Source organism: Pleuronectes platessa, chromosome 7 (assembly GCF_947347685.1).
Source record: "Pleuronectes platessa chromosome 7, fPlePla1.1, whole genome shotgun sequence".
NCBI lineage: Eukaryota > Metazoa > Chordata > Actinopteri > Pleuronectiformes > Pleuronectidae > Pleuronectes > Pleuronectes platessa.
This window is the reverse complement of record NC_070632.1, coordinates 1844629-1866925: the sequence shown is the minus strand read 5'-3', so window position 1 is coordinate 1866925 and position 22297 is coordinate 1844629. Positions and strand designations below refer to the sequence as shown.

The window sequence follows — 22297 nt, the reverse complement described above, 5'->3', positions numbered from 1 at the left end:
ACGCCAACTGACACTTTCACTGTGTTTATATTTTAACATGAAGTCCATTCTTCATCATGTAAATACAACTGTACAATTCAATACAAGACAAACTGTACAACTACAAAACACAGACTACAATATATGTATGTAGGCTGGGGAGGGGGGTTAGACAGTACGGAGGTCAAAGGTCACATCATCATTCTGAGTCCTGAGGCTGCAGCTTGTCCATCACCGCATCATCCCGCCCCCTGCTGGTCAACAATGAACCCACAGCCTCACCCATCTTACTGTCATATTTATTACATATATATTTATCATTTATTTATGACGTGTGTCTGAAGAGTGAGAAGCTGACATGTTGTTTCTTATGAGTCTGTCTGAGACTCAAAGAGCTGAGTCCTGAACTTCGATCCATCAGACTGAGTTTAATCTCAATCATTAGACGCACAATAAAAACTACATCAGTGAAAACACGGAAACATTCACAACTGTTTTGTGACCAAGGTATCACAAACATCAACATCTAACAACGAAACATCATGGAGCACGTGGAAGTGTGTCTGAGTAGATGTGACAAATATCAGTCTGATTATTTTTGTGATTACTTTAATGTATGTTTTATAATATGATTAAATTTGTAGATTTGAAGATTGTTTAATATATATATATATATATGTTTTAATTGTGGATTATATAGGACGATTTCTGCTTTACGAAATAATAATAATGATAATAGTACCTACTACTACTACTAATAATAATAATAAAGTTATAATATATACATATATATATTCAGAACTGTGTCCTTCTTCCTTCCTTTTTTACATTTACAGTCATATTCTAAAGAAACAACATGATAGTAAAAATCTCTTAAAACGTTTGAGGACATTTCCAGTCTTGAATGTGCTCTGGTCCGTTTAGCAGCATTGAGTTTCAAAATAAAACAGCAATGTAACGTGTTGACGATATTTTCAAGAATAAATGACTTAAAAAACTAAATTTTAAATGACTAATAACTCCTCTGATTTTATTGTTGGTGTCAGTATTATTTAATTCTTACGGTCTTTATTTATTGTCAGTTAAATGATAGAGTTGTGGGAGGTATACAACCAAGGGAATTATTTTGAAAGCTGTAAGCGGAAGTGTGTTTGTTTATCCAGATTACAGGAAGTGGTGCAGCTCTGTGTTTTATGTTATAAACGGTTTTTACGTGTGCGCGTGTGTGTGTGTATGTATGTGAAAAGACACGTGATCAAACCGGTTTATAAACAGTTTATGGTTCAAACACATCAACACTCTTCAAGCTTCCGGTTTGTGTTGTTTTTCTTCTTCTACGCTTTAACTGCGACAAAGAGTGAAACAGAAGATGTTTACATGAGAGGTCAGTTTACACGCACACACAGACACACACTCACGAACACACACACGTACACACATTCTGTATCTCGACGAGAGCGAGTATGTGTGTGTGTGAGAGAGAGAGAGACAGAGAGAGGGAGGGAGAGAGAGATAGTGTGTGTGTCTGTGTGCGCAAGAGAGAGAGAGTGTGTGTGTGAGTGTGTGTGTGTGTGAGAGGATGAGAGAGAGAAAGAGAGAGAGTGTTTGTGTGTGTGTGTGTGTGTGTAAGAGAGAGAGAGAGAGTGTGTGTGTCTGTGTGTGTGTGTGTGTGTGATGTTGGTTCTCGAGCAAACAGTATGGGAACCAAAGAACCGAATGTCTTTATAAGCATAGAAAGATGAATGTTGTAATTATGTGGTAATAATGAATGTAAGTCTATGTAAAGTCCTCAGAAGTCCTGGAGCTATAACTGTGTGTGTGTGTGTGTGTGTGTGTGTGTGTGTGTGTGTGTGTGTGTGTGTGTGTATGTGTCTTTGTGTGTGTGTGTGTGTACTTTAGATGATGCCAAACTGAGGGGACGTGATGGACAGTGTCAAAACAAGCCTTGTGAGTCGGCCTCAGCGGATCAGTGAAACATCCAAGGTCAGTGTGTGTGTGTTTGTGTGTTTGTGTGTTTGTGTTACATCCACACACAATTATCTCACTTTATGATGTTAATCCCTCAAGTTCCCTATTCTCTGTATCTGAACGTGTTTAAATTTAAACGTGTGAAATACAAATGAGTTTCTATAAAAGCGGTTCCTCTTAAAAGATGCTGACTGACACGTTGTTGTTAAAAGTGCATAAACATCTTATTAAAGAAATTTCACAAAAGTGGTTTCTATGAACCTTTAATCTAAATACATAATGTTTTTATAAACCCTCTCTCTCTTCTTCTTCTGTGCTGGATTTGTTTTGTTTTGATTTTTCTAATAACTGTGAATAAGTCAAAGCAGGAGTTGTGTGTTTCCAGGTGTTCCGATGGGCGGAGCAGGGGGCGGAGCTTCTGCGCGGCCTGGACGAGCAGCGGGGGCTCTCTCACTTCTGTGACGTGGTGCTGGTGGCCGGTGACCTCCGGCTCCCGGCTCACCGCGCCCTGCTCGCCGTCTCCAGCCCGTACTTCCACGCCATGTTCACCCTGGGCATGAGGGAGGAGCATCAGGAGGAGGTGAAATCACAGATTGGTTTTCACCCGGTTCATCATCGCTCGCCCCCATTTAACGTGTAGAATATTCATGTTGGAGTCGCCCTGATATCTCCGGGCTCCCCCCCCCCCCAGGTGGAGCTGGTGGGGTTGTCCTGCCTCGGTGTGAAGGCTGTGGTCGACTTCCTGTACACCGCAGAGCTGCCATTGGACGGAGGGAACATTGACTCTGTGCTGGAAGCTGCTCACCTGCTGCAGGTACTTCCTGCTCCACACATGTTGTTAACGTGTACGACTCAAGATGGACGACATGCCGGCTCCTCAAAAGTGAAGCCAAAGCGTCTCTATAGCCCCCTGGTGGCTGGCTGCAGTAGACCTCCTCCACGTTAGCAGATAGGACATGAGCCAAACTAAATAATCTAAATAGACGTTAAGTTAATGTAGTTTTTACCACACTGATGTTTGTCATTTGAAGTTCAGGGCGCCACTCATCACTTCCTGTCTGTCGTGCAGGTGTGGCGAGCGGTGGACTTCTGCTGTCAGTACCTGGAGCAGGAGGTGAGCGAGGAGAACTACCTGCACCTGCAGGAGCTGGCTCTGTTCTACAGCCTCGAGCGCCTGGACTCCTTCATCGACCGCTTCGTCCTCGCACGTTTCGCCACGCTCTCTCTCACCCGGGACTTTCTTCTCAACATCCCTCTACACAAACTCAGCTGCTACCTCGCCAGCAGCCAGGTGACGTTCACACATTGTGTCGGTGGAGAAGAGAAGTGGCGAGAGGAGCCTCCATCTTTAATCCCAGTGCTCCTCCTCTTCCTCATCATCAGGTTCAGCACGACAGCGAGCAGGCGCTCCTCCAGGCGGCCGTGCAGTGGCTCAGCCAGACTCCCGAGCGGACGGCCCACTCCTCCCAGCTCCTCTCCCACATCCGCTTCCCTCTGATGCCGGCGGGCGACCTGGTCAACCCGGTGCTGTCGGCGGTGCGGTCGCTCCTGCCGGGGGGGGCTGGCTGCGAGGCGCTGGTGGAGGAGGCTCTGGAGTACCACGCCAATCCCAGCGCTCAGCCGCTCCTGCAGAGTGGACGCACCGCGCTGAGGGGGGGGCTGGAGCAGCTGCTGCTGATTGGAGGAGAGGTACATGGTTCCATTTCATTCTTACAGCATCTCTCCATCGTGTTGTGTCCCCCCCCCCTCGAGTGAACCAAGCACCTTGAGGGAATCACACTACAAACTGGTCAAAGGTCACTGAGACACACCTCCGGTCTGAACCTCCTCTTCTCACACGAGTTTAGTCTTTGAACTCATTCCTTTCTTCTCGTCTTTCCTTCTCAAGGTGTCGGAGTTCGGGGAGGAGCTGAGCGCCAACGTCTGCCGGCTGGCCGGTGAAACAGAGAAGTGGGAGGTGGAGACGGAGCTGCCGGGCCAGCGGAGCCACCACTGCCTGGCGGTGCTGGGCGGCTTCATCTTTGCTGCGGGCGGCAGCTCATCCAGGGACAATGGTGGAGATGCTGCCTGTAACCTCCTGTACAGATACGACCCCCGACACAACCAGTGGACCAGGGTACTTCACCACAACAATGCTCACAGTCCATTACTACCTGCTTCTGAGTTTCAGCAGCTGAATGACACACACAGTGACAGTGTGATGTTTCTCCAGGGGGCGCCGATGAACCAGCGGCGGGTGGACTTCTACCTGGGGGCAGTGGGACAGTGTCTGATCGCTGTCGGTGGAAGGAACGACACCGGAGCTCTGTCCTCGGTGGAGGTTTACTGTCCGGCTGAGGACTGCTGGTCCTACGTGGCAGAACTGTCCCGGTAACACAACCTCATGCTGGGTCTGCTCTATAGTGGGGGGGGGGGGGGGGGGGGGGGGGGGTGAACTTTGGTACAAACATTTACAATTGGTGAAAAGGTGTCAAACCCTTCAGAAACTCTGAGACTCCAGTTCAATCAGCTGGTTTAAGAAACCAGTGACCAAAACCAGTTAAATATCAACCCATTAAGCCCTGAGATGCTTTTAAAAAGCCTAAATGGTGAAACATGCTCAGGCCTTAACTGATTGACCCATTAAAAGTTTGTGTAATTCTGTCTTTCTAGGTTTACCTACGGTCACGCTGGCACCGTCCACCAGGGGGTGGTCTACATCTCGGGCGGCCATGACTTTCAGATCGGGCCGTACCGCAGAGAGGTCCTGAGCTATGACCCGTCTCAGGACGGGGAGGTGTGGGTGGAGTGCCGGCCCATGTCTGTGGCCCGGGGCTGGCACTGCATGGCCTCCCTCAACCACCTCATCTACGCCATCGGGGGCAGCGACGACCACGAGGACACCACCGAGCGCTTCGACATCCTGCAGGTGGAGTCCTACGACCCGCGCAGCGCCCAGTGGACCCGGGTGGCCGCGCTGCTGCTGCCCAACAGCGAGGCGGGGCTCGCAGTGTGGGCCGGCAGGATCTACGTGCTGGGGGGCTACAGCTGGGAGAGCATGGTGTTCTCCAGAGCCATGCAGGTGTACGACCCCGACAGAGGGTCGTGGTCCAGAGGGCCCGACCTGCCCAAACGCATCGCAGGGGCCTCGGCCTGTGTTTGCACCGTAAAGCCCTCGACTTCATCATCATCATCATCATCATCATCATCATCCTCTCCGGAGAAGAAGAAGATGGGACAAAGAGTGAGAGGAAGATCAAACCCTGTGTAACGACGAAGGACTTTCTATTTGTCCAGATCGAAGCATCAGCTCAGAACAGAACCAGCACAGGAGGAATCTGCTCAGACACTTCTGATGACCTGAGGAGGTTCTGCTCTGAACCCGAGGAGGTGAAGTCCGGTTCACTGGAGGATCTGGAGCAGAATCAAGGACCAGAGCTGATCTGGTGGAAGAAGAGTTGGTGTCTGAGTTTTAAATAGAACCCATCACCTCCATCAGGGAATCACATGACCTGAGGGACGGAGGTGGAGACAGATGATGGGTGAAGTGGTCGTCTCTCCTGTGTCCTGTCCTCTCAGGACGTCTGTCCTACTCAACAGAGGAAGTTGTCTTTCTGTGGACGGAGCTGTTTCGTCTTTTAGTCGTTATCTACTGCAGGAGAGAGAGAGGGGACTGTGTCGGGCCGAGCGAGGATCAACATGAATCAAACTGAGTTTAGTTTTAAACCATGAAAACCAGATCAACAGCCTCGACCGGAGCATTTTGATAACTGACTGTAATAAAATATGAAACGTGTCTCAACTGTCAAACTGCTTTTAATTAAACACAATCTGGTGTCAACAGAAACACACTTGACTTTGTTCATAACAGGGAAACACAAAGAGATGATCTGTATGTTCTTTACATTCTTATTTGTAAACTGGATTCTCTTCACATTTCATCAGGTAAACGAGTCACCGGTGGATTTCAGTGTGTGATGCTGGAGGGAGGAGACGTTCTGAGTGTTTCCTATTGGTCAAATCAAATCACATGATCTGCTGCACTGAGACGAGCTGGACTTTGACCTCAGGGCTGCAGAGTCACGTCCCTGGAAGGTGAACGTTTGAGTGAAGCTCCAGTTTGTCGTCTTTTCTCTCTCTCCGCTGGTGGAAGCCTCACACAAAGGGATAGTACGGATGAGACTTGACTCTGAGGAACACAACACACACACACACACACACACACACACACAGACACACACAGTGAATCTCTGCATCGAACACGAGGCTGAAGCTACAGAGGAGGTTGTGTTGACTTACTCCTCAAACAGGAAGGCCTTCCAGCCCCGGTCCAGAGCTCTCAGGGCGCTCATGTCTTCTTCAGACAGACTGAAGTCAAAGATCTGCAACCCAGCAGCAGGGACACAGGCTGGTTCAACCATGTGACTACTTCCACAGGCAGCTCTTTGTGTGTTCATGTGTATAGTGTGTATAATATGTAATATTTGCAGCATCTATATTTGCGAGGAGAGTTACCTTTGTGTTCTCGAGAATACGATGAGGTTTGTCACTCTTTGGAATAACAGCAACACCCTGCTGTATGTGATACCTCAGCAACACCTGCCACAATACAACACTACTGTCAACGACAAAGTAATACACACAAAATACACGTACACACATACATGTACGCACAGCACAGACACCTGCACTGACCTGTGCTGAGCTGTGTCTGTGCTTTTTGGCAATTTCTGTAACGACTGGGTCGTCCAGGAGTTTATGAGGATCAGTGTCTCCGTTAAACCTGAGACAGACAAAACAAAAGAAAACACACAACAGCTTTATTCATGACAATCTGAATATTGTTGGGCTCAAAACCAAACAATTAAATAAAGGGAATTACAATATGTATTTGAAGTATTTGTATTTTTAAAAGGATAAGACAAACTGAGTCTTTTATGTTAATATCACATCCTGGTGATTTGAGGAAACCTTTGCCTCCTGAATGATGCTGGGGGTCTTACATGTCTGGGGCTCGTGCAGGTGAACCAAAGGGGCTGTAGGCGACCAGAGTGATGTTCCTGGACTTACAGAACTCCACCATCTCCGTGTGCACCATGTAAGGATGCAGCTCCACCTGCAGATATGGAGAGTTAGAGGCGAGGATCTGTGGATGTTGATCCGTTTGGACGAAAAGCTTCTGGAGGATCTGGCGGCACCTGGTTGACAGCAGGGGGCACGTGACCCAGAGCCAGAAGTCTCTCCAGCTGTAAGATGCTGAAGTTGGAGACTCCGATGCTCTTCACCTTCCCTGAGGCCTGGAGAGCTTCCATCCCCTGAAAACACACAGTGGATCAACCAGAGAGTTCAGTCACACGTTGTTTTACAGGAACAGAACTAGAAATTAAATGTTGTTAATGAGACACTAAACAAACACATTTGTCCATAAGAAGAACTTTTATCAGACCATTGAATGCTGTTTTTTAACAAGAAAAATGAATTCACCTTGAGGAGGAAAGATTTATATATATATTTATTTATTTTCATAATTCTTCTGTATATTTGTATTACTAAAACTCATCTATTGAAATGTAAACCGAGCGATCACATGTTCTCACCCTCCACACGTCCAGGTAGTCGATGTCAGACGTCAGTAACTCTCCATCCTTCTTTGGAAAGAGCTCATCACCCACTTTCTGTGGAGACATTTTAAATTCTAACAAAAAGTAGTCGGCAGAAACACGCGTCCTTATTTCATATTATTCATTTAGCAAACTTTAAAAACACATGGAGACAGAAATGACTCTTAAAACTGCTTTAAATTATATTTAGATATTGTACAATGAGTAAAATGATGACTGTAATGACTATGATTGACTCTTAAGGCTCTGACCAACATCGAGACAAAAGATTTGTACAGTGTCTTGAGCTTCTGCCCCCTGGTGGTCAAGAATCATTTGACGCAGCTTTAACAAATGTACTTCATAATAATTCCAACACTCCCATTAATCTTAATTCCATCACACATATCTATGTATAGATCTATATGCTGACCTTCAGGCCGACAGGGAAATGCACAAGGTAAAGATCCAGGTAGTCGAGCTGCAGATCCTTCAGGGATTTGTTCAGACACGCAGGGATGTCCTCTGCTGCATGATGGGTAATCCACAGCTGGAAACATGAAGAATTAAAATAAACCCAAGTAGAATATGTAAGAAAGCATATGAAGCATTCAAATCAAAACCGGTAGTGATGGAATAATAATAATCCTTGATCAGCAGCCACCTTGCTGACGATGAACATGTCCTGCCTCCTGATGATGCCCTGCTTCATCTTGGAGCGCAGAGCTTTGCCGATGTCCACCTCGTTGTGGTACATCCAGGCCGTGTCGATGTGCCGGTAGCCGGCAGCGATGGCCGCCTCCACCGCGCCCTGGACTGAGGTGTGAGGAAGGTGGGAGGACTGGGACAGAGAAAACACAGTCAAACCATTAACAGCTTCTCTTCATCGAGGGAGTGTGGAGTTTAGGAAAGACGGTGAACATATCAGCACTTACACTAACGTGGTTAAAGTTATTTATCACACTCATCTCTCGACATGTTCACCATAAAGACCGGAGACAGTTTAGTCCATAAGCAGCATTAAAAGTATGATTTGTCCTTTTTATATCTTTGTCTTTGAACTGATCAAAGCAGTTGAGATGGAATGAGTGGAAACTAACGCAGAAGCAGAATCATCAACATCTTTCAATAAAACGTTTGGTAAACAAAAAGTCAGGAAAACTCCCAGAGGATGAGAACAGGATGAAGATCCAGAGGAAGAGGAGGGACTCAGGAGGGACACATCCGGCTGCAGGTGAGCAAGGCAGCACCAGGAAGTGAAATGAGACCGGATTTCAAAATAAAACTGAAAATCAATCAATCAATCAATCAAATTTTATTTGTATAGCCCATATTCACAAATCACAATTCGTCTCATAGGGCTTTAACATGGTGAGACATCCTCTGTCCTTCACCCTCAGCAAGAGTCAGGAAAAACTACTAAAAACCCTTTAACAGGTACAAATACGTAGAAACCTCAGAGAGACACATGTGAGGACTCGTCTCCCAGGACGGACAGAAGTGCAACAGAGGTCAAGTGAAGGAAAACATCATCAAGATGAAAGTTTTCAGCAGCATTGATGAGGGGAAACATCTTGAAGAATAACTTCAATACTATATGTCAAGCAGTCCTGCTGCAATCATAGTCTGTGGTCAGCAACCAGCAGGATCATGATCCATCATCCAGATTGGATCCACTATAGTCCACAATATAAAATGAGTCAACAAACATGACAAATTACAAAAAAGTCGTAGTTCTGTCCTCATCAGTTCTATTAATTCAGATTTCTTTAAATTACCATTTCGGCTGCATCAGGCCGGTTTCCTGGTTTTATTTAATGTCCTGATTTGTTTACTGTGTTTAAAAAAAAAGTAGAATTCTATCTGGTCGACCCTTTTATTTTAATTGACCCAGAAATCGATTTAATTTGCTAATTGCAGAGAACTGGCTCCGGGCGTCTGAGGAGGTTTCTCACATGTGATCAACACAGCAGGAGATTCTCATCGCGCCATCGGAGTTCAGTGCAGCTCTGAGAGCGCAGGCCTCAATTAACCCAATCACAACACAGTGGACCAGCTGGCCAATCAGAGCAGCTTTATCAGTTGGCGGGCCTTAAAGAGACAGGAGCTAAAACCAAGTGTTTGAGACAGAGGCTGAAAAGAGGAGCAGCAGCGACAGACAGACTGAGGAAGTGTTTCCTGAAGATTAGAGCATGAAAACCTAAGTTCTATGTAGAACAGTTCTATGTAGAACAGTTCTACAGCCCTGCAGCCTGGAGGAGTACTCTCACAATCATTCACTCGTTAGAAAAAGACTCTATTCACTGAAGAACCTGTTGACCAAAGTGCAGCTCAGAGCAAAAACAAATGGGTGAGAGCTGAACACAGATATAAGAAGGAGTGTGTGACGCTACCTTCCAGGTCCCCAGACCCAGGACGGGCATGCGGGAGCCGTCCCTCAGCTCTAAGGTCCGGGACACCTGCGTCTCCTCCATTTCCACAGAGAACATTAAACCACACGACGGAGCAGCAACAGGCTCATGGCTCAGAACTTCCTCTTCTCCCCGTTCCCCTCGGCTGTGACTTCACGTCCTTCCTTTTTCTTTGCTGATTCTGCGTCTCTGTCTCGTGTCCTTCTGTCTCTGACCCTGTCCCTCGTCCCTCTGAGTTCTCTCCCTCTCTTTTCTTATCAGTGCAGAAGTTAATTATTAGACAACACTCAGAGAACTTGAGCAGCGCACACAGTATTTATATGTATACTCAGTAAGTCAGGAGGAGCTTGTTGCAAAGGTCACCTTGGTTAATGGCATAGGGGTGAAGTGTAAACACACACACACACACACACACACACACTCACACATGCACATGCACACACACACATGCAGGTTCACTGTGAAGAGAAGTAAACTCTGCTGTAATGTCTCCAGTCACCTTTAGATGGTGATGTTGTATCATTGTGTTACTAAAATACAGATGATTTCTAGGAAAGAGAAAAACAATAACACAATAAAGTCTTCATGTTAAAAAGAAAAAAGCTTCTGCAGCTACATGTGTTTGATTTATGCTTTTATTTTGTTATATAATCAGTTTACTTTTAGGCTGTACTTCAGGAGCTGGAGAGACATTCACAGTATACAGTACAGTACTAGAGAGACATCTACAGTATAAAGTACAGTACTAGAGAGACGTACACAGTTTACAGTACAGTACTAGAGAGACGTACACAGTATACAGTACAGTACTAGAGAGACAGTTAAAGTATACAGTACAGTACTAGAGAGACATTCACAGTATACAGTACAGTACTAGAGAGACATCTACAGTATAAAGTACAGTACTAGAGAGACGTACACAGTTTACAGTACAGTACTAGAGAGACGTACACAGTATACAGTACAGTACTAGAGAGACAGTTAAAGTATACAGTACAGTACTAGAGAGACATTCACAGTATACAGTACAGTACTAGAGAGACGTACACAGTATACAGTACAGTACTAGAGAGACATTTACAGTATACAGTACAGAACTAGATAGACATTCACACTATACAGTACTAGAGAGACAGTTAAAGCATACAGTACAGCACTAGAGAGACATACATAGTATACAGTACAGTACTAGAGAGACATTTACAGTATACAGTACAGAACTAGATAGACATTCACACTATACAGTACTAGAGAGACAGTTAAAGTATACAGTACAGCACTAGAGAGACATACATAGTATACAGTACAGTACTAGAGATACATTTACAGTACAGTACTAGAGAGACATTCACACTATACGTACAGTACTATATACATTTACAGTATACAGTACTAGAGATACATTCACAGTATACAGTACTGTGCTAGAGAGTAATTCACAGTAGACAGTACAGTACTAGAGAGACATTTACAGTATACAGTACAGTACTAGAGAGACATTCACAGTATACAGTACAGTACTAGAGAGACATTTACAGTATATAGTACAGTACTGGAGAGACATACACAGTATACAGTACTGTGCTAGAGAGTAATTCACAGTATACAGTACAGTACTAGAGAGACATTTACTATATTTAAAGACTGGATTTTGCAAATGACCCGGGGGCCAAAGTATCTAAGTCTTTGTGCGTCAGTTGGTTTGTGGTGATATAATTATTGAAACTAGAATGTGAGTCAGTGGAGAAGAAACTTTCAGCATCAGACACACGATCGTCTAGTTCCTATCAAATATAATTAATATATCATTCTTTTAAAATGTTACCGACCGTAGACATCTTGCTCCCTGGTGTCTGGCTGCAGTCTCCTCCATGTGAGCCGAGGGGACATGTGGGACATGTGGAGACACAGTGGTTCCCAGTGGATTTGTCATGTTTTTATATAGAATCTAAGCTGAAACCAGTTCAAGATGAATTTGCTGGTTTCATTTGTTTTAAATAAATGGACGATTTGTGTTGTGGTTGTGGATGAGACCCATAACAAACATGCACAACAGTAATGGAACACCCCCCCCCCCCTCCCCCAACACGAAACAAGACATTTAGAAGAAGAAGTAACAGACTGAATAGTTAGAAGTTAGAAGTTTGAAGTTTGAAGTTTGAAGTTTGAATTTGAAGTTTGAAGTTTGAAGTGTTTTTATGTCAATCGACTCATGAGATCACAATCTGAGCAGCACAGTCTCTCTGTCTTCAGACTGGATCTCCACTGTGAAGAGAATCTGGTTCTTATGTAACTGTACACGTGACTGCACACACACACACACACACACACACACACACACACACACACACACACACACACACACACACACACATGGACCCGCACACTGCTTCTCATGCTGGGCCCCAGAAACATGTGTGAACACTCTGGAGGATCGAGTTTCCTTCTCCTCGGCAGTTTGTTCTCTGGAAACACAAAACTCTACATGTTTATGAATCAGACAACTGTACAACAGTGTCAGCTGAACGTTGAAGTATTGGACAGTACTGGCCTTGGGTTTGGTGGGACCCGGTCCTGCAGAGACCCAAACCTGCAGAGATCCGGTCCTGCAGAGACCCGGTCCTGCAGAGATCCAAACCTGCAGAGATCAAAACCTGCAGAGACCCAGTCCTTCAGAGACCGAGTCCTGCAGAGACCCAGTCCTGCAGAGACCCAAACCTGCAGAGACCTGGTCCTGCAGAGACCGAGTCCTGCAGAGACCCAGTCCTGCAGAGACCCAAACCTGCAGAGACCTGGTCCTGCAGAGACCCAGTCCAGCAGAGACCTGGTCCTGCAGAGACCCAGTCCAGCAGACAGTTCACTCTGAGTGTAGTGTTTTTTTTTGTGTACTTTTTCTCCAGCATGTGGTCACAGGGATTTACACAAAGACCTGAAGTAAACCAGTGTCCAGAGAGAAATTCTGCTACTAAAGATTCATATTTGGCCTCTGGCACATTCTAATGTCTCTATTCATTCATATACACTCATTTTAATAACTGCATATTAAACTACAACACCTAATTTTCTTGTTTTAAACACAACAAAGAAAAAATCCTGGATCCGCCCATTTCTCCGGACCCTCCTCATATTTGAATGAGTTCTTTGTTGGGTCATGAACCACCAACTCAAAATATTAATATTTGGAACATATTCCTGACTCATGATTCGACCTTATCTATTATATTTATTTATTGACACCTGATGAAATCATTCAGATGGACAGAGAACATGAATCACTGTTTATCAGTATCATAAATTCTCTAATGATCTTTTCTTATATCAATCAACACCAGTCATGTCAACAAGTTTATTTTGTTAAGCAACTATCAACATAACTACTAAATAAAATGTATAAATGACTTTCAATATGACACAATTAACATACAAATAATATACAGATAAAGTTGTGATAAAGACTCATTTTCAAGCACAAGCAAAGTATAGAAAAGATTATAGATACGTAATGTTTATAAAAAGGAATATTGTACATTTATTTATATTTATATAAAATAATTCCTCTAATTATCGATCAGAAAGTTAAGAAATGTATCAAAAGGTAAAAGAAGAATCAAGCTTTTTTTCTGCAGTGGATTTCAAAGAGGTTACATCACAAAGCGCTACACAAATTATATAAATACACAAAAAACAGTAGAGGTTAATATACGTCGCTCATATAAAATATAAATATTAGGTTTTGTCATTTCATAGGTTGACATTTAAAATTACAGCATGAATGGAACATCAGATTCGCTGCTACCACGGTGACGACAACATCAAAACAGATCTGACATCAGATTCATGTGGGGGGGGGGGGGGGGGGGGGGATGGTGCATGTAAACATCTGGGATCGATCAGACGGTGAACGGGGGGGGGGGGGGGGTGATCTCAGTTTACATTGGGACACGTGTGGATTTATTCTCCTTCGTCTTCATGGAGGATTCAAGGCTCTGAAAACAAACCTGATTTCTACTGAGCCTCTGTTTCTCTAACTTTTCATGATCAGCCTCCGTCTGTGGTTTGAATTAAACACGATGAGTGTGTGTGTGTCCGTGGTTCAGTCCGTCCTCAGGCCCACTGGTCCTCTTCACTGGTCCAGATCGTGGCCACTGCCGCGGCTGCTGGGCCGGTAGTGGCACAGGCAGAACTCCCGCATCCGACTGCAGGCCTCCACCATCATCTCCTTCGGCACCGTCAACACGATGCGGAAGAAGTTGGGATACTCGAACGCCTGAGAGGACAGGACGTGCACACACTGAGCATGAGGACATCTTGTCTTTTGACCATGTCAGGACAAAGAGACGGAGGAGGAGAGGACGGAGAGACGCGGACTTACAGAGGCAGGGAGACAGAACACCGACTGTTCAGTGACCAGACGTTCAGTGAAGTCCACATCGTTCTTAAAGTCTGGAAAGTGATCCATGTCAATCCCCACCTGGACACACACACACACACACACACACACACACACACACACACACACTTATATATTAACATTCTGTATATGTTATGAGACGTTCTCTATCTACTGTGGATTAAACACTTTCATCAGCTATTCAACATAAAAAGGTAAAAACTATTAGAATTGAATTCCTCATTATGACATGTTCATTGAACTCTGTTATTTCTCTTAGTTTATTAAAGGATGGCTTCCATCACGTGCACGACACAGTGTGTAACTCAACATCATCTTTCCTGTCCTGTTACACTTTGTGTGTCTCTGACTTCACGCTGCATCAGGTTGTTGTAAAATGTAAACACTAGAGATTTGAACCTGACGTCAGAAGATTCCCTGCAGAGCCACATTACACATTATTCTCTCTGAGACACATTTAAATATTCATCGTGACATAACACATATATATTGCGTGTTCAATGTGACTGACCATGAGGTACATGGCTCCTGAGGTCTTCACGGGGTTCAGGCCGGCGACAGAGGACAGCTCCTCGAAACAGATCTCTGCGTTAGACTGAGGAGACAAAGATGAATCATGAAGTCCGTCTCTTGTGATGCGTATTAATGTAAGTTCTGAATCCTCGTGAACTATCCTCAGATGTACCTTTAGTAAGCTGATGGTGTTGTTGTAGAAGCTCTGAGGCGTGTTATTGAGGATGCCCTCTAGCGCCCCCTGGATCAGACTGCAGGCTCCCAGGATACGCTGGCTCAGTTTCACCAGCCCCTGACGAATCTGTAGACGAGACACATGTGTCATTTTGTTTAATATGAGAGAGTGTGTGTGTTTGTTTGTGTGTCTGTGTGTGTGTGTTTGTTTTACGTACCGCAGATCCAAGTATGTCATTCCTGTCGTGGATGAGGATCCATCCCATCCTCCAGCCGGGGACCAGCCAGCGTTTTGCCAGACCCCCGCAGGAGATGACGGGGACGTCACTGCTGAGGGACGCCATGGACGGACAGCTGTAGCCGGGTAACACCTGAAGGAGCAGGGACGGAGTTAGACTGACAGACCGGAGCTGTGACGGTGACGTTGATGGAGCTCTAATGCTGCGGCCATCTTTTCCACCAGAGAAAAAACTTTGAGCAAACGTTAATATCAAAGCACTTTTCTGGACAACGGAACAAACCGTAAACACAACAAAGTCGGCCGGCATTTCCTACACAGCTGGAAGGGGTTGACCAATCACATCAGAGTGAGGCCAGCTGGCCAATCAGAGCAGACTGAGGGGCGTCTTAAAGAGACAGGAGCTTAAACCAGGTGTTTGAGACAGAGGCTGAAAAGAGGAGCTGCAGCGATGGGAGGTTTTCTGAACATTAGAGCACTGATTGAGATGATCAACCTGGATATGAGCAGAATGTCTCGGATAATAATAAACTGAAAGACGGTAAATGAAGCTGAAACTCACTGTGACACAAATAAAGAATCACAGAGTCTCAGAAAAGGAGAGAAGTCGAAGATTCTTCATCATTTCTTTAACAAACTGAACTTTCTCAGCGCCTGAAAATCTTGTAACTCATAAAACGAGCATTGTGAGGAAGTTGGCTGAATCTCCTCCTGAGATATTTGGTATTTGAAATTTGCTCTTGACGTGGACCCTCTTTAGGGGGAAGAGAGAGAGCGGCTGATGGTGCAGGAACCCCCCCCCCACACACACACAGAAAGCTGCTTCTCATTATAGTCGTACAGTATCTTGGACAGTGAGCCAGGAGCCGAGCCAGGAGCCTACTGGTCCGACTGGTCACACGGCTGCCAAACCTAAAACAGCACGAACACTGGAGGTCTAATCTGAACCTGAACTCACTGACTCCTCCAAACTCGGAACCCGAGAACATCCAGATCTTCTTTGTGTAAACCAATAAAATAAAGAAGCAAATGGTGACACTAAAAGGTGACATTGTTCTTTATCTTTAGATGTTATTTGAAGCTGAGGGATGTTCCTGGTTAGAACTCTGCTGATATCTGGTGAGAAAGGAATCATAAGAAGAAAAGCTGGAGCCTGACAGTCGAGAAAAGTGGTTTGAGACCGTGGAGGAAATTCACTCAGTAGAAAAATGTGTCTCAAAAACCACAGCTGGGAGAAAAGTGGGAGAGTGTGTGGGGGTGAAGAAAGGAATCAGAGAAAGGATGGAGGGATGGAGGTGTAACAAAGCAAGTGTTGTTTTCTACATGACTGAATAAAAGTTTTAAATATCTGTAAAGAAACTCTGCAGCTGATTTACAAACATCTGCACAGATGTGTTGTTAGTTTGCTGCCGAGGGTCCTGATGTGGTGGGGGGGGGGGGGGGGGGGGTTGCTCCCTCCAGCCATAAAATAAATGCCTCCACGCCCCCCCCCCCCCCCCCCCCCCATCACCACCACCAACCCTCTCTTCGACTGCCTCTCCGCCCCCCACACGCCCCTCGGCTCTTCCAACCCCATCACCAGGATTAAGTGCAACCACATGTAGACAAAAAAAGTGCTGAGTCATTGTGCTCTGCTTGGTTCGATGTGGGGGAGTCAGATGGCGAAGGAGGAGGAGGAGGGGGGGGGGGGGGGGTCTCTGGATGCACTCAACAACCCCGACTCTAAAGTTTCCCGCTCAGCTGCCGCGAGACATTTTTAAAAAGACGTTAAACTGCATCTGTCTTCATGCACCTGGTGGAGAGACAACAAGTCTGTGAAGTTTGTGTTCATCCTCAGTAGAAACAGCTTGTTTGACTTAGAACAACGTGAACTGGGAGTAAGAACAAACCACCCTGTGGTTCCTGCTTACATAACAACACACCTTCAGCCAATGAGAAGAAGGGGGCGTCGGGTTGCGAACCAAACAGATCAAACCTGATCTGGACGTTTACTCCAGCAGAGGAAATGATGCTCGAGGAAAATAATACAGCAAGACACGAATATCTATAATTATCACAATGAATGTTTGATTATTAATTCTCCAGAGTTTTATGGTCTTTTTTACCTATTATTAAACGGTTACATGTAAACAGGAGGAACCGTATTCCATTCTTTATCTTGACGATAACTTATGTCATGTTAACATTCTTATCTCATCTTAATAAAGCCTTTGATGAACATATCAAATCTATATTTGTTCATTTTAGCAGCAGACTGTTGATAAATTAGATCAATGAGTCACTTGATGCTGATTTTTTAAATAATATTTTCACATATTTAGTCTTTATCAAAATGGAACCTAAGTGGAAAACTACTGGATTCAACTCTGACCCTTTGTCCACTTTTGAGTTGGCAAACTTTTCACCTGCGTGTGTGTGTTTGTGTGTTTGTGTGTGGGTGTGTGTGTGTGTGTGTGTGTGTGTGTGTTTTTGTGTGGGTGTGTGTGTGTGTGTGTGCTCATGTTTGCACGACCAGTACAAACTTTTCAAGGCCGACTCTGACGTCCACGTTTTAGACTGAAGTTGCTGATGACAGGTTCTGCGTTTTTCATCTGGACAGAAACTGAGATGTTAGTGAAGTTTATGCTTTATACTGCAGCCACCAGGGGGCGATCCAGATGTCGTCCATCTTTGTTTCTTGAGTCTATAACAGGGACGCACCAATTCTTTGTTTCCCTGCCGACAGCGTCCCGGTTATAAATCTCCCTTTTGTCTCTGAAGTTCAACTTTAGATTTTATGAGTTAAATGTTCAAATCTTATAAAGTTTTGAATGTGGAACTGTCCCAGAGTCAGTTTTCTGCGTCTGCTCACAGGCCTCATCACGGCTCACTGCCCCCCCCCCCCCCCTGCTGTGCGGCTGTGGGCTTGTCCCCTCGCCATCCAGAGCCGCGGCAAATACCAGCAATCACAACACAACCTCTGCTGAGGCTCCTGTGTGGAGACATGAGGCAAACCGAGCGGCCGCCCTGTGGATGTGACTTGTGTCGCCGTGAGGTCACACTCACCATATCGCTGTAGATTTCATCGGCCAGAATAGGAACACAGTGTCTGGAGGCCACTGGGAAAGAAACACGGGACAGAAAACGTGTTTAATTGGTCTGCTGAAATGAGCTAAGTTGTGTTTTTTGTGATTTGACATGGATGAGATTTTGAGGGACTGACCTTTGAGGATCTTCTGCAGATGCTCCTTGCTGTAGACGGAGCCACACGGGTTGGACGGGTTGGTCACGATCACACAGGAAGTCCTCTCGTCGATCAGGCTCTCCATCTGCTGCAGGTCCACCTCCCACGACTTCTCCGGCTGCAAATCAAACACAACGCTAGTCAGGATGAGGACAGAAGGTGAACTGTGCGTGTTAAAGCTTCCTCGTGATGCTCAGAGACTCTAGCTACCGAGAACCTGATGTCCCCTGCAATACCAACTATGGCCACACGTCTAAAACTGTCTCAAAGTCGTGCTTTGTTCTGGGGATTCTGCTGCGTCCATGATGTAGTGACCTGCAATACCAACCATGGCCACAAGTCCAATTGTCTTTCAAAGTAATGCATGTGAGGGATTTTGTTGCATTCATGCAATGTCTATGAAGACGTATTAGAGCCATCACAGAAAAATAGGGATGTGATATCGTGAGTAAAAACTTTAAAGTCGTAAATAAAGTTGTAAAAATAAAGCAAATTTTCCTGTTGTGGGTCAAATAAAGGATTAAAGGATGAGCTAATATAATATATTCTAAATTTGCAAGAAAATCTCCCAAACATTATCGTAATATTACAACATTATTGTCCTTCACATGAGCCTGATATCCAGGCGTTAACAGTCGTTGTTCCTCTACTCACCAGCAGGTTGTAGAGTTTCACGTTGATGCCCATGGAGACGGCCAGAGTCTTATATAAGGAGAAGCCGGGGCAGGGCACCAGGATGTTGTCCCCGGGGTTACACAGGACACTGATCGCCAGGTCGATGGCGTGACTGCAGCCGCTGGTCAGGATCACGTCCTGGAAGAGCACGTTTACTTTTCAGAACACAAACACTGAGGCACACCACGTCATTGGGTTTTGGGGGGGGGGTTTGATTTTAAAAGTGTGAGAGGTTAAAGAGACGGCACCTCAGCGTCCAGTGGAGCCTCGGGGCAGCTGTAAAAGTTGGCCAAGGCCTGTCGGCTCTTCAGATAACCTGCAGGTGACCACATGCAAACAGGGACATCACTGTCAATCATTCCACTGGATTTCTGGCCCCTACATTTCTCAACAAGCCCCAATAAAGTCACTTTTGAGGTTGTAAAAACGACGTTATCTCATATTTCAGCTCCGTGCATCTGTGCCGGAGCGTTTGGGACAAACATCAACTGATGATTGATGTCGGATCCGAGCGACTCACCGACAGAGGGAGCGTAGCCGTTGTATTTCTGCGAGTCTACGGCGTCTTTCACGGCCTGAAGCACCACCTGGTCTGTGGGCAGGTTCCCAAACACCGTGGGGTCCCCTGGGGAGCAGGTCAAGTCCCAGTTACACATCAGTCAACAAAAGAAAACATTTAAAAATGAAGGTTTTATGTGCTCGTGCAGGAAATATGGTCAATCGTCATTTCATAAAACAAAATGAAGACATCCCGAGAGCAGCAGTGTAAAGTAAAGCTCTGGTTCTCTATCATCCAGTCTCAGGAAACTGGTTCTTCTCATCTGAAGGGATTGGTCTCTGATTGAAGATCTGAGTGTTGAGCAGAACCCCTCTCACCTATAGAGAGGGCGATCATGGGCTTGTCCCTGTTGGGTGTGAGCTTCATCTCGTCCACGATGCTCCTGATGGGGTTCAGCGTGTTGTTGGCCATCTCTGAGGGCTTCACCTCCCACCTCTGCCGGCGGCTCTTCACCTTGGCCGGGTACAAGCTGCCGTTCATGCTGACGTGGTTGATGCCGTTTCCCAGCACCCCCCTCCCGTTGACCACGGCCCCCCCCAGGGTTTTGGCGTTGAGCGCGGTTTTGCCGAGGACTCCGTTCCCGTTCATCTTAACCAAGAACGTCTTGTCATCCATCCTGGAACCGAGGAGCAGGGTTGAGAGGCAGAACAAGAATCGGTTTATTTCAAACCCTGGAACCGTAAATAACTTAAAATACTCTATGAATTAATAATAATATATGAACAGTCTATATAATAAGCACAAGTGCCCATTCGGCATTATGAGCAGTTTACATTGTTGACACTTAAAGTAGATTTAGTTTTTGTGATCTTAACTTTTTATATTTGATCATCTTCCCACAATGTGGTTTTACTTTATTAACTTAAGAACAGATTATGTAATTCTCTCTTTGATGCAAAACTGTAAAAAAAAGGGATAAAAAAAATCCTCACATTTTTCATTTTATTCGTAAAAGAAGATAAAACCTGAAGATGAATTCAAATATTACTATTTTTCGGTTTAAAGTTCCTCAATTTTAATAAGTTTTATTTGATTGGCTCCAAATCCCAACACACTTTATCTGTTGCGTTGATTTAGAAACACTTCTAACAAACTTTCTTTGACTATTATCACTGATGCATCTTATTATCATCATAAATAACATGTTTAGTCTCTCAAACAGAAAGAAGTTCTCAGTCAAAGCCACAAACTGATTCTGGTCCGAAGCAAACGAGCTGAAAATCTAACTTCTGCAAACCGAGGAATCCGCCTCAGGGTGAAGAGCCACCAGGAATCACACAGAATAAAAGTCCACTTTCATGCATGATATTAACGTTCTGATGAACTTGAATCATAAAAGTCACTGACCTCAGGTAATATTCAGAGCAGCGTTTGGTCCAAAAAGCAGCAGCAGCAGATTAATTAGCAGGAATGAGGTGGAGGAGGCATGGAGCCGGTTTTATAGCTCAATACCTCAAAAATGGGTGTTGAACGCTGCCAATGCTTCTATTGGTGGAGGCTGAGGGCTGAGTCATACACCCCTCTGACATCACTAACCAGAACCAAACCACCTCAGCCCTCCATCAACTATCAGCGGGGGGTGGGGGGGTTGGGGGGGGGAGTCAGCACATATGGTGTGTGCGTGCGTCATGTGTAGTGGGGTTCAAACAGACACAGTGTCCACATGACACCAGGTAGGGAACCAAACACTTTTATTATGAAGGGACGAGTTTCACCAAGTGTTTAACTTTACACTCGGAGCAGGAAAAGTTTACTTTGAGTCACACTGAGTTTAAATGTTTTAGTCTAACATGCATAAATTCTCCTTTTAGCTCAGTGTGTGGTTCCTGGGACACAGATTGAACTGGTATCCATCGTTCTCTGGTCTGTGGTGAAGTGTTAGAACCAGTTCAAGGGACAAACTGATCTGAGATTCATTTTAGATCCAGAAGGAGTTGAACTACCGAGCAGGAATTCTCCCTGATGCTTATCTCCTACTAGAGAAAATGTCTTAATTCTTATGATATCACGACTTTCTTCTTGAGGACAGCTTCCCTCTGGGTCTGGCTGCTCTAGGGATCCTACACCTCCTCCATGTTAGCAGATGGGACAGAACAAAACAAAAATCCAAGTTCATCTCAGATGGATTTTTGATGTTTGATGTGTGTCATCATCGTCTCTGTCCAAACACAAAGTGACTTATTCACGATGGCTCTGACGTCACACTAACACCAAGTCAACACAATGTGTTGTGATACAAACTGTTTTTATTCTAAGCCGCTCGACTCTTCAGCCACGTCGTGACAAATCAATACACAACGGACAAATGTTAGTTTTGTGTTGTTATGTCACCGGGAGGATTTGGTCATATTTCAAATGAGCTCAGTTTCATTCAGCTGCTTCCAGTGGAGTTTACAGTGAAGTAGATCGAGCCGCCTGATTGGTCAAACTCAAACCTCTGGGGAGAACTTCCTGTTACATGACTGCTGCTCGGTCCACCTCTTCTTCTTCTTCTTTGTTATGACTCCTGTGCTCAGCATCAGCTCATTTTACAGAGAAGTTATTTCATCAGAGAAATCCCCTGTGGG

The 22297-nt window shown here is 45.1% G+C and overlaps 3 protein-coding genes across 3 annotated transcripts; 1 reads left to right on the top strand and 2 right to left on the bottom strand.

Annotated features, from left to right (window-relative positions):
* The first annotated feature begins 1134 nt into the window (after positions 1 to 1134).
* On the top strand, positions 1135 to 6816 carry klhl36 (kelch-like family member 36). The gene is made up of 9 exons (XM_053426456.1): positions 1135 to 1363; positions 1879 to 1962; positions 2333 to 2527; positions 2639 to 2761; positions 3017 to 3238; positions 3331 to 3636; positions 3836 to 4063; positions 4160 to 4317; positions 4600 to 6816. Exons 2-9 carry the CDS (start codon positions 1903 to 1905, stop codon positions 5195 to 5197), a joined length of 1890 nt encoding a protein of 629 aa, XP_053282431.1. The 5' UTR covers positions 1135 to 1363; positions 1879 to 1902; the 3' UTR covers positions 5198 to 6816.
* zgc:56622 (uncharacterized protein LOC326033 homolog) lies at positions 5725 to 10274 on the bottom strand. Its single transcript, XM_053426455.1, has 10 exons — positions 9920 to 10274; positions 8191 to 8367; positions 7960 to 8076; positions 7524 to 7601; positions 7125 to 7241; positions 6930 to 7042; positions 6622 to 6709; positions 6442 to 6525; positions 6226 to 6308; positions 5725 to 6115 (listed from the first exon to the last, which is right to left on the bottom strand). Exons 1-10 carry the CDS (start codon positions 10013 to 10015, stop codon positions 6082 to 6084), a joined length of 987 nt encoding a protein of 328 aa, XP_053282430.1. The 5' UTR covers positions 10016 to 10274; the 3' UTR covers positions 5725 to 6081.
* Positions 10275 to 13856: 3582 nt separating this feature from the next.
* tat (tyrosine aminotransferase) lies at positions 13857 to 21225 on the bottom strand. Its single transcript, XM_053426454.1, has 12 exons — positions 21078 to 21225; positions 20048 to 20346; positions 19692 to 19796; positions 19420 to 19487; positions 19151 to 19309; positions 18476 to 18614; positions 18319 to 18371; positions 15254 to 15406; positions 15034 to 15162; positions 14860 to 14943; positions 14310 to 14408; positions 13857 to 14204 (listed from the first exon to the last, which is right to left on the bottom strand). Exons 2-12 carry the CDS (start codon positions 20343 to 20345, stop codon positions 14061 to 14063), a joined length of 1431 nt encoding a protein of 476 aa, XP_053282429.1. The 5' UTR covers position 20346; positions 21078 to 21225; the 3' UTR covers positions 13857 to 14060.
* Between the last annotated feature and the right edge of the window lie 1072 nt (positions 21226 to 22297).